At 40.7% G+C, this 12,407-nt stretch overlaps 1 protein-coding gene and 1 long non-coding RNA gene across 3 annotated transcripts; both read left to right on the plus strand.

Moving 5' to 3' along the window:
• Window positions 1–4,494: 4,494 nt before the first annotated feature.
• On the plus strand, window positions 4,495–5,561 carry LOC121741212. Its single transcript, XR_006037806.1, has 2 exons — window positions 4,495–4,584; window positions 5,127–5,561. It is a non-coding gene; the product is annotated as an uncharacterized LOC121741212 (long non-coding RNA).
• Window positions 5,562–8,921: 3,360 nt separating this feature from the next.
• On the plus strand, window positions 8,922–11,597 carry LOC121810905 (protein PHOTOSYSTEM I ASSEMBLY 2, chloroplastic-like). 2 transcript variants are annotated; one of them, XM_042211636.1, is made up of 6 exons: window positions 8,922–9,075; window positions 9,396–9,493; window positions 10,372–10,537; window positions 10,664–10,756; window positions 10,906–11,036; window positions 11,151–11,597. In XM_042211636.1, the coding sequence occupies exons 1-5, from the start codon at window positions 8,994–8,996 to the stop codon at window positions 11,034–11,036; spliced, it is 570 nt and encodes a 189-aa protein (XP_042067570.1). In that variant the 5' UTR covers window positions 8,922–8,993; the 3' UTR covers window positions 11,151–11,597. The 2 variants fall into 2 exon arrangements, with proteins under 2 accessions (XP_042067570.1, XP_042067571.1); XM_042211637.1 differs by having other exon boundaries at window positions 11,195–11,597.
• Window positions 11,598–12,407: the final 810 nt, after the last annotated feature.

The following is a 12,407-nucleotide window of genomic DNA, read 5'->3' on the forward strand; positions in this document are numbered from 1 at the left end:
CAAAATCTGAGCGTATCAGCTCTCGGTTGGTCTCCCATAATACTGGGGCATGACGGTCAGTACGTTGTTCTTCACATCTATATTCGCCTGCCCTGGGGTCACCACTATTGCCTGAGCTGGTTCTCCAGGCAAGTGAGCGTTGAGAGACCCGATCTCAGGATCGTTAACTACCAGTGCGGCCATCCTAACTGGTCCTTCTTCTGTAACAGTCTCCTCCTTCAACTCAGCAAACGGGTTCTGATCTTCCTCCCCTTCTGAGCTTGTATTAGATGGCCCTCCCGTGTTCAGTCCAGATCTAGTAACGACCGGGTTGGCTGCTTCTCGGATCCTCCAGTTGGTCGTATTATTCCAGTGCCTAAAGTTCTGGCCTCTATTCATAAACTGAAAAAAGAAAAAGAAAATAACAGGATTAAAAATATGTATACTAAATATCTCAAACACAAGCACATATAACGCCATCCATCCCCGGCAACGGCGCCATTTGAAGATGTCCTTTTTCAAAACTAAGAACTCAGAGTTCACATGCTCTAAAACATGCAGTGTTGCTCAACTTGTTCAAGTCAGACAATAAATGGTTCAAGCTGGCTAACAACTACTGGTCGCTGGATATGCAAACGGAGAGACTTAGGACCTTCAAGACCTTAACCCACAATACTATTAAACTAGTAAATGGAAGTAAGGGTCGAATCCCTTAGGGACGGATGTGAGTGGAGTTGGGATTGAGACATTTGGGAAGTTTGGCTGCGGCCAAGCTTTTTAGTGGGTTAAGTTTAAACTAAGGAAAAGGGAACTATTCAACTAACTAAACTAAACTGATCAAGCTAGACTAGAGACATCATAACTAAGGAAATGTAACTTGATCAAATAAGCTAAGAACGGAAAGGTAAAAAGTAACTTGGGACCACTGACACAAAATAAGCGCACTACCTAAAAAGTTGTAAACATCGAAAAGGTGACAGAGACTGCAATCCTAACAAACTACTACCTTCTTCTACGCTAAGCAGCTAAATAAAAACAACGAAAGCAGATCTAAACAGAGCAACAAACGTAAAAACAGAAATCAGACAAAACGAGCACAGATCCATAGGAAATAGACGTAAAGAAAAGCAGATCTAAAGTATCTAAACTATTCTCATGCAAGTTGGTGAACTAAAATGTAAATCTATCTACGAGAAAACATAAACAAGGAGCAAACGAAAGCAATCATAGTAGAAAACATCAGATCCAACACAACTTGAACTAAAAACTCCATTTCATAAACGATCTTCGGTAAACGTAACTAAGACAGAATTTCAAACAATGATTCAAAAAGCGATTAACGATGGAAAGGAAGCTAAAGTAGCAACTGGAAGGAAAACATTAAAAACAACTAAGCTGCGGAAACGATGAACTAAAAAAATAGAACAAAAATTATTTTAAACCCTCGGGGTGCAACTAAAGATCCAACTACGAAGACTTCTACGCAGATCCAGGTCCCTCCTTCCTTGACGAGGAAGAAGAGATGAAAACAGAGGTGAGAACGGTGACTCATGCGGCTAACTCCTTACTCCATGCTAAGAAAATAAGGTGAAAATAAGGTGACTGAAGGTGATGATGGTGTCGAACTCTTTCTTGTGTGCACTCCCTTCGTATTTATAGGATGATGTTGGGCCCAAATCCCTAGGGTAAGCCCATCTTGTCTTGACATTTATGCCCTTGAGATGGCATCTTTTCTTCTCTCTCCTCTGACTCATCACTTCATGTGGTAAACTCCACTTGATCAACTTGTCGGCTGGCAGGCTTCACTGTTCGTACGCAACTGATCAACTTGGCTTCTTTTCTGGCCATTTTTCACTCCTTTTCTGAGTTGATCAAGTTGATCCTGCACTTGCCGCTTTTACACTTTATAGCCCTCTGCACACTCAAATTCACCACTCTTTTCGCACATTATCAGCCATGTTACTGTAATAAACCCTGCAAAACCATGCTTGTAACAAGCCCTATCACGGAGTATACGGGTCGCTGCGGGGGATAAAAATGTCGTAATTCCCTCGCTGAGGGCGCGTGTAATGAAGCTGTTTGCAAAACCCAGAATTGTGGTTTCGAAAATGTTGACCATGAATCGGTGGGCGACAACGCCTGGGATCGCCGTAATCTGCCCCGTCAACGTCGGAAAAATCGTAGGGTAGTTCTGGATCAGGCCGTGGTGGCGGCCGAAACTTCTCAAGTCTCCGGTCGTTCGCGTTCATACGCGACTCCAATTTATCCAAGGCGGTCCATAGATAGTCCAACTTTGCCATATTAGGTCTTGCCATATTAGGTCTTGTAACCGTTAGATCATATCCTTTCATTATGAGTTTAAGATTGTCATTTCAAGTTAAAGAAAAACACAATTATAGATCTCTCCCTATGAAGATTCACATCATTTGGTATATATCATAGTTATATGTTCTTGATCTTATAAGTGATTGGGACAATTTTTCTAGTTCTTCTATTTGTGTCATGTTCTTGTTTTGTGATCAGATTGTGTTACTGTTATTGGATTACAGTACAATTTTACTTTTACCTGATCTATAAGATGTCAATTATCTCTTTGCTATATTTGAGCTAAAAATATATTGATTTGGATAGTCAATTGTTCGATTGCAATTTGTTGCCGTATTTTTTGTATAATTGGGGGTAACATGAAATCTGATCAAAATTGGAAATCAAAGTTGTTGGGTTAATATAGACCTTGTGTTGGAGTTCTCCTTAAAATTTCATTCAAATTTGGAGTTGGGGACCTTCCTAAAGTTCATCAAAAATCTAGAAAATTTTTCCAAATCTTGTTTCTCGATGTTTTGTATGTCCTCTAGCCTAGCACCCACTTTCACATACTTTCTTGGCTTTATTATTTGGTGTTGCTTGATTAGAACATAGCATCGTCATTTGGTAGCTCTATTTTACTCTAATCCTTTAAGTGACATTGGGTGAGTGATATGGGGTTTTTGGAGAAAAAAAAAACAAGAGATGAGCTCTTTTGATATGACCACGAGTGACATTGGGTGAGTGATATGGGGGTGTTTGGAAAAAAACAAGAGGTGAGCTCTTTTTATATGACCATGAGTGCTAGACGTCAAAGGTCTTCACTTCAGCGTGAGCCATGGGTTAATTGGGGCCCAAGGATGAAAGAGAAGACATGCCAAGGATCCAACAAAGCTAGAGGACCTCCTAAGGATGCGAGGAATAGAGAAGGCCTGGATTTGAGGACAAATCCTTTCCAAGAAGAGGAGGATGATACGACCATGGAAGTCGTGCATCAAAGTTCGTACCTACAGCTGGCTTTAATCAGTATTCTTCCTGTCGAGATGATGTCCAAAAACTTTGAAACAACCACCATTGTCTTTTTCTTCGATAGAGCTTCACGTGAGTATCTTACACGCCCATTGAAGTCCGGATGAGGGAGTTATGGTCGTTTTACGGAAGTCACGCAGTACAGAAAAAGTTCCACCCGGGCGGGTGGCTACCCAAAGGCATGGCGGAATCAGTGATTTCCACCCGAGTGGGTGGCTTTCGGCCACCAAATTCCACCCGGGCGGGTGGCCCACACAGAGGCTAGATTTTGTGGGCCTTTTTCTTGGAATTTGACCTTCAACTATAAATAGGACTTTATCTCATTTTCTTCTTGGGTTGATATCTCCTTTGTGAGTTTTTACTCTTTGAGGATTGTATCCAATTCCTTCCTTGAAGGTTGCTTGTTTCAATTCCAATAATTTTTCAAGTAGAGGTATGCATCAATAGAGTGTATCCATTGAGTAGTATTCCTTCTTGTGCACGAACACCTTTCATGGCTCCTAACACTAGAGCATGTACTAGACAAGATAACCCAGCGGTGGAGGAGAAACATATGTGGAGTTGAAGGCGTGATGGATGAAATGTTAGCCGCTATCATGGCTAATTTGGATGGGATGCAAAGTAATGTGAATAAATTGAAGGATGGTCAAATATCTATAAATAGTAAAATGAATATGTTGAGGAAACAACAATCTAACATCAAGCCTCCCGATAACCGAAGGAAACCGAGGCAAGATCATAAAGTGGTAGAAAGTTGTGTGGGGGATGAAGATCCTAACATGCAGTATGATGGTCATGAGCGGAGTTGGAGGGATCACTTTTGGAGTAATGGTCATGGAAAAGGTGGAAGAGATGAAAGATGCCCGGAGTACCGAGCTAGACATCATCATGGCTACGGGGGCTTTGGGAATATGAGGCATCGGCGGATCTAGGTGGGGTCGGGGGGGGTCGGCCGACCCCACCGCTGTTCCCGGAGAATAGCCGGATAATACCCTTCCCCAGCCGCCGACCCCACGCCGCGCGAAGTTCTGCCCCAGCAGCAAACCAGTCGCCGCCCCTGTGGAGAAGAAGATGTTGTTCCCAATTTCCAATCTTTTAGTAATTGGGCTTTACAAATGGGCTGGACTTGGTATAAATCAATACTCTAATTAAATAAACCCAATTTCCAATAAACCTATTTAAATAAAGAGAATTGGGTCTGGTGAAGGGCGGCGATGTCTGCTATTCATAACTGCTCCTCCGACGTTCTTCATTCCTGCTCCGGCGCAACAGGTTGAGGAATTGTTGTATATTCAATTTTTTGATTTGGCATTGCTGTTGATTGTTGGGTAATTGCTAAGTGTTCATTGTTGGGTAATTGATGTGTATTCAATTTTTTGATTTGGTATTGTTGATGGTTGGGTAATTGATGTGTATACAATTTTATAAATAGTTATTTCCTTCTAATGGTTTGGCAATTGATGTGTACGCATTTTTTCAATTTGGTATTCCTCTGTATGCAATTATATGATCTATGTATGCTACGAAAAGAATTTCGAAGGAAATCCTTAGCAATTGGTACTATTATTGAGGTAAAATTATCATTCAAGTTTAAGTTTGTACTATTATTTGTTTTTTTGTTCTGTTTTTACAATTCACATTATAGTGCTATAAAATTGTTCCATGAAGAATTCGTATGAAGAATGATGGACAAAGTATTACAAACTATCATTATTATCGTGTTGAAATTTTTTATCAGGTATTTTTGATAACTAATATTCTTGTTTATTTAAACTTTGATATTAACTCCTAACATAATTTTTTCTCACAATCAGGTTGTTGATTTAATTAGTCAAGAAATGAGGAATCGTTTTTCTTAGTCCAGCACAGACCTACTCAACCCCACGATTTTTTATTCCTGGATCCGCCATATTATGAGGGGTATGATTGTGAGAAGTATAAAGGGGAAGAATGTGACCCAAGCAACGATGAACTAAAGGGGAACATCAAGCACAGCTTGCTTGAGTTCCACAGAAAGTTTGATCCCAACCTACTTGGAGTAGGAATCACAAGTGAAGACAAGGTGAAGCTCTCCATTGTCGAGTTTAGAAGTCACACCAATACTTAATTGGTCCATGTGTTGAAGCTTCGGAGATGGAGAGATTTGGTCATGGCTTGAGTTGAATGTGCTAATGAGATCCATTTTTTTACCAAAATATTACTTCTTGAATAATAAATATTAGTGCAATGACAACCCTACTTATACCTAACTTCTCATTTGCAACATTATCGACCACATCAATAATGCGCAAAACCACAATTCCTACAATCTCATATCTCTCAGCACATCTATATCAACAATTTTAATTTTAGTTCTTCAGTTTTACTAATCATCGTCTACTTTACAAAATTAAATAACAAAAATGACATAATTTAAATTTGTCCTAAAAAATAATTTCATCTTTCCATTTCCGTCTATCCATCAAAATTATTCGCATACTAAAAATAGAATATTATTTCAAATTTATTATTCAATTTTTATCTTTCGCTATTCTACTTCCTCCACATTTTTCTTTTTTCTTTCATATTTTACCTGTTTTATTTATTTCTCTCCCATATTTTACTAATTTTGTATTAAAACTCATGCTATCTACCAATAAAACTATTTTTGGTAGATAAAGAAAGTAATATATTTCAAATAAATGTCTTGCTGTCTGAACCAGAGTGCCACAACGCATACCCATCTCCGTATCAAACCTCTGCCACACCCAATGCCATATTGTTGGAGAGGTACCCAATGCGGGGTTTATCAAACAACATCAGAACTCGAGGTGTGGCACCCCTTCCCTTTAAGCGCAGCCGATGGTCTCATATCCCCTAAAATTAAAATTTGATACCATTCGTCTAAAAAAATAGTAATCCCTCTGTTCCTTGTTAATAGAGGCATTTCTTTTCGGTACGGAGTTTAAAAATAATGTGTTAAATTGATGGTGAAAAAAGTAAGAGAGGGTAAAGTAAGAGAGATAAAGAGAAAATAAATCAAGAGGGAGAATGACATTTGCCAAAAGTAGAAACGACTCAATTAACTTGGAACTTCCTGAAATAGAAAAATGATTCTATTAACATGGAACGGAGGGAGTACTCTTTTCGTCTCACACAAGATGTCCACTTTTTTCTTTTTAGTTTGTCTCACTCAATATGTCATTAAATGTCATCTTTCCTTTGTAGTAAGAAGGAGGAGAAAAATTACGTTAGGTGAGAAAGTTTTAACTTTTGAAATGAGATTTTTTTTGACACCCTAAAATGGCAAAGCGAGACAATTTTTGTGGAGGGAATATTAATTATGCAATAAGAACTTCCTGTTTAATTATACAAATCTATCGATTCTATGTAGCTAACAAAGTCACTAATTATGTAGTGCGTGTATATGTGGGTATTTTGAGATTACCGTTAGAGCATCCACAATAGTTCAGCCATAGCCTAGCCACAAACTCCTCCTGCCACATTAGCAGCCCTAAAAACTCCTCCTGTCATATCATCATGACAAGCAACTGGTCAAGCAATAGTCCAGCCATAGCCTAGCCACAATAAATAATATTATAAAAACAAATAATTAACAAACGCACAAAATACGGAATTAAATTTTCGACACAGATACGGAATACTCAATAATAATATTAAAATTTAAAAAGTACATTAATTAAAAAAAGTACATTAATTTTTAAAAAAATTACAAAATAAAAAAATCCTCCTCCACACACGAGCCCCCCCCTCCTCCTCCTCACTCCTCGTTGTCGTCGCCGTTGTCGCCGCTATTCGGGACCCCCAAATCTGCGGCATCTGAGCCTGCGTCTGAGGCCCCCACCTATGCCGCGGCGGAGGTTAAATCGGCCCGCATACTCACGAGCATCGCGTGGAGAAAACTCTTCTCCTCGGGGTCGGTTGCCGCCCTCCATTCAGCTAAGACCTTCCACATCTGAGAGCGCGTTTGTTGACGCGCGAAGAAGGCGAGGTCGGCTGTCTACTGGCCAACAGGGGGGATGCCGACTGGACCTCCTGGGAGGCCTGGCGAGTCCGTTGCGCCCGCCTTTGACCAATCAGGCGAGTACGGCGAGCAAACGCGGGAGGGGACGGGAACTCCTGTGCATCCTCGGGGAGGTCGTGGGAACCGCCGCTGTAGTCACCGGTATAGTTCAGGCGCTGCTTCTTCGGCCAGCCAGCGTCGACACCTGCCCGAAACTTCTCGGAGTCCATCAGCACCTCGTAGCATTTTCAGTAGGTGAACTCCTTGTAAAGCCCGGGCACGGGGAAGGTTTTCTCCACTATCCTCCTGCAGTCCTCGTCAGTTTAGCCACTGGTCTGCATTCAGAGGACGTTGGTGTACAAGCCCAAAAATCGGGAGGCCCCAGCCCGGATTCGGTCCCACCCCTTTCCGGCACTCCTCCCCGCTGCGTGGCCTCCCCTCCGGGCAAAATGCCTTGTAGGCTGCTGCTATTTTAGCCCACAAGTTGACGATCCTCTGATTGTTCGAGGCGAGGGGATCATCGCAAACACTCACCCACGCCTTGGACAGCGCGACGTTCTCCGTCTGTGCCGGGCTGTCGTCACCAGCCGGCTGCGACGACTCACCGACCACCCTCTTCCCCTTCTTCTTCTTCTTTGGCGCGCCCCGACCCCGAACTACTCCCCCCGTTTGAACGAGAGTGTCCGCATCCCCGAGATCTATCTCCAACTCCTCAAAGGAGAAAATATCACACCCAGTGAACTGCGTCTCCGCTGGGGTCAATGTGTGCGAAGAAGCAGTCACAAAATCAAAACTGGGGCGATAGACGTTGCCCTCCCCCGGCGTCCCCTGCATCCCCAGGTACCCCGGCATCATCTGCATCCTGGGTTGCATCCCCGGTACCCCCTGTCCGCCCGGCATCGCCCTCCCCCCCGGCATCCCCTGCCATCCCGGTATACCACCCCCGGATGCCATCCCGGGCATCATCTGCTGCCAAGGGTACATGTTGCATCCCCGGGTACCCCGGCATCATCTGCATCCCGGGTGCACACCCCGGCATCATCTTCATCCCGGGTTGCATCCTCGGTACCCCCTGCCCGCCCGGCATCCCCTGCCATCCCGGCATACCACCCCCGGATGCCATCCCGGGCATCATCTGCTGCCAAGGGTACATGTTGTAGTACCCGGCCATTGGACCCATCCACCTCCCATGGGTACCGTGGGAGTTTGAGACTCGCTCGTCCCTGAAGTAGGCTCGTTGTTGTGCTCCATTTCGCGTTGTTGCTCTTGTACAGAAATTAAGATAGAGAGAATACTCGTTAAAACAAGTGGTGCAAATGAAAATGACGTGCAAATCATGTATATATAGTGTTTCGAAAATTAAATAAAAATAATAATTTCCGCTTGCCGATCGCTCGCCGATCGGGAGCCTGCAATGGCGGCCAGCCGATCAGCGAGCGCATCGGCCAGCGCTAGGAAATCGGCGTGCGCTCGTCGTTTTTCTGGCCGATTTGGCGCTAGCCGGCTGCAGTGGTTCGGCGAGCGCCAGGGATCGGCTAGCCGGTGGGCTCGCCGCCATCGTAGATGCTCTTATGATGAATATATATTCTGAATTTTGATTCACCACCACACGACCAAAGCTCATCTCTTTTACAAATATCGCACTCACTCACAGAGATAGAATCATAGAGATAGAGAGATGGCTGCCCATCTCTCTTCACATTCACTCTCAGCTATCTCAAGCTTCTCTGTGCAACATGTTAAAATTCCTTCAAACCGCAGTATGTCTCCGCTCTTCTCTTTTTGCTCTCAATTCCCCTTTATAATCTGTTAATACTGCTTATGCACAACCAAATCTGAATTTTGTGCTCAATCATGTGGATTGTTGGCTGATTTTTTTTAATTTGTCAAAATCTGAAGAAATTCCTATCCAAATTGCATGAAATTCCTTCTTCAATTCGATTATTGATTTTAGTGAACATTTGTATTCGCTTTTGTATCTTGTAATTAGTAGTTGATGAATTTTTATTTGGTTGTGTATTTGTCACAAAACAAAATACATTATTCTGAATTCACTGGATTTCTTTGGATTCTGTTTTAGATGCTAATTTCAAGCCAGTGGAATTGCAAGTTAGGTCCAGTTTGGAGGATGAGAGCAGCACTTCTTCTAGTTCTGATAAGCCGTTAGAACCTACGCAGGTAGATTTTTGTTTCTTGAACTTATGTGTTTAGAGGTGAAAGTATGGTTGAATGGGATTGTTGGGATTTGGTAGAGTTGCTAAGCCTGTTATTGTCTTGCTGAAATGCCCTACTGCTTTTACACATTTTGTAGCTAATTGATATGTAGTATTCTTTCTTATCCACACCTTATATGCATTGGCTTTGGTGAATATGAAAATTACCTTCTGTTTGGTGCACTTGTATGTTTGATAGTGTCTCTAAGCCTCTACTTAGGGTGACTGCTGAGCAAGTCTTGTTTGGAATGTGAGGAAATCTGGTGTATTGGCATCTGGATATTTTCCAGCAGTGATTTATGGATTTTGAAATTTATTAACCCTAGTTGGAGATGTGTAGATCTTATATGCTTTTGGTATTTCTTATAGTCAATTAGTCATCAAGTAGGTATCGGTTTTTTCGTTAAAATGTCTCACAACCTATCACTAAAAGAAGTCTTAAAGGGCAGTAGTCGGGAACATTTTTGCTCATATACTTTGAAAAGAATCATTAGTTTTGAGGTATTGAGTGTGTGTTTAAAACCAGACATTCTGGATCTACAGATGGTGGATCTCACCATCTCAAGTGTTCACTGTTACGCTGTTTGTTCGACTGTTCAGTTGTTTATTGTATTGTTTAGTAAGTTACTTCACAGGACCTAATCAGCTAGTAGCACAGTAGCTTGGGGGTTATTTGTCGATGTAGCATGAAATTGCCGTGAATGACTGCTGAGGTAAAACATAGAATGAAGCGCACAGAGTGATTTTTATCCAACTTGCATTTACTTTTTTGTTGATGTAATTGTTAGTCATCATCTGCTGTAGCTTATTGACTTCAATCGACGTTCTTTGTCTTTCAAACAGGCATCACATACTGCAACCTCTCGTCGCCATTGTCTGAATTGTATATGCTCCACAATGGTGTTGATAGTTGCTCCAGGAATTTCGGATTCTGACTCTAAGGCAAATGCTATGGATAACAAAGAAAAAGCAGTGTGTCGCAATTGCAGAGGCAGTGGTGCTATAATCTGTGAGTGTGAATACGCAGTTCTCTTTAAAGACAGTATCCTATTCTGAAAAACATATAAAGCAGAGCTCATCTGTTTCTCTGACCTCGTGTAGGCCATAAGATGATGTTCATTTGCTCTTTATTTAGGTGATATGTGTGGTGGTACAGGAAAATGGAAAGCTCTGAATAGAAAACGTGCAAAAGATGTCTACGAGTTTACAGAATGCCCCAACTGCTATGGTAACTATTTTTTAATCGTGTAGTTTGTTTGAGCATGCGTTTATCATATAAGGATGTTTCAATGTGGATATCGTCATTCATATATATAAACATATGCTGTTTCTTAAACTCTCTGACTTTAATATTGAATGATATCTACGAAATTCTAGGTCGGGGGATATTAGTATGCCCTGTATGTTTGGGGACAGGTTTGCCAAACAACAAAGGTCTTCTTCGGAGGCCTGATGCAAAGCAATTGCTCGATAAGATGTACAATGGCCGGTTGTTACCAAACTCCTAGGTACTATACTGTCGCTGTTCTTCATCACTTTCTTCCTACTTCATGATGCACAACAGCATTTTGCATCTTGTCATTCCCACTAAAGAGCAATACATGGTTTGTCTGTGTGCTCAGTATGATCTCTGTGTGTAACGAGACATCTTTGGACGTAGCAACAGATGAGAGGAAAGGAGCGTATAAGGAAAAAGTAAAACACAATGCTTGCAAGTCTAGTAGCATTTCTCAACTTGGGATGTGTGTTGAAAGCAATGGCAAATCTTTTGATCTCGAGACTCCTCTGGCAAGTTTCTTGGTCACCATATGAGAAACAACTCATGTGTTGTATATTTCTCACGCTTAATTACCATGATCATCATCATGAGTGGGTGTAGATGTTGATGTTGATGTAGATGTTACTGCTTTTGCCTCTCATGCTCTAGCCAGTGGGGCCGTATTGATCCTGTTTACTTTGGATGACTAGTCATGACTCATGACAAGTCAAGATAGAGTTAAGTTTTATTCGGAGCATATAAAACTTTTTTTAATTTTTTTGGTTTGCAGTTTTATTATTATATGACAAAAGCTCGGGTCAGAAATTGTAACTTGCAAATTAAACACATGTAAAATTATTTTTAAAATTTTTTTCTTGACATAACTTGCAAGGTAAACGTGTGGAGTTTAAATTTGGATAGATCATTTTTCTTTTCTTTTATTAATTTTGAATGTATTATTATAAATAAAAATAAATAGTTACATAATAAACAAAATACTTTGGAAGTTAATCTTTTGTACATAGATTATTTGACATAATTTTTTATTGTTCTAAATAGAAAAAAACATATTCCCTTCGTCGTACTCTTTCTAATACATATAATTTGTTCCCTATATTCGTCTATTTCCATACACAATTATAAATTATAAATTACAAATATTTACCCAATAGTACAAAAAATAAGAAATTCATAACCCTCTTATAGCATCTCCAACAAAGAAAGGTAAATAAAAGAGGTATATTATCTATTTACCTTCTAAAAAAGTGAAATATACCCTTTCAAAAAGTAACACATTCCAAAAGTGGAAAAATGTATATACAAAGGTAAATCATTTTTAAAAAATAAAATAATAGTACAAAATGCATTAAAAAACATAAAGTGTAATACTTTCTTAAATACTTTTTCCCTCGGATAATGGTTTTTCATGAAAAGAAGACAAATATGGTAGTTATAAGATTTTACCTCTCCATTGATGGATAGGTAACGATACCTTTTCAAAATGGGAAAATATATAATACTTTCTCAAATACCTTCCCCTTGAGAATGATTTTTCATGAAAAAATGTGAATATGGTAGTTACATGACTTTAACTTTCCATTTACCTCTTCCCTCGGAGATG

Source organism: Salvia splendens, chromosome 7 (genome assembly GCF_004379255.2).
Source record: "Salvia splendens isolate huo1 chromosome 7, SspV2, whole genome shotgun sequence".
NCBI classification, from domain to species: domain Eukaryota; kingdom Viridiplantae; phylum Streptophyta; class Magnoliopsida; order Lamiales; family Lamiaceae; genus Salvia; species Salvia splendens.

What these genes read in the sequence shown, in the direction of transcription:
- LOC121810905 (XM_042211636.1), top strand. Translation starts at nt 8,994, where the DNA reads ATGGCTGCCCATCTCTCTTCACATTCACTCTCAGCTATCTCAAGCTTC. An exon ending in TAAAATTCCTTCAAACCGCA is followed by an intron (nt 9,076 to 9,395) that starts GTATGTCTCCGC and finishes ATTCTGTTTTAG; the next exon opens with ATGCTAATTTCAAGCCAGTG. An exon ending in AGAATGCCCCAACTGCTATG is followed by an intron (nt 10,757 to 10,905) that starts GTAACTATTTTT and finishes ACGAAATTCTAG; the next exon opens with GTCGGGGGATATTAGTATGC.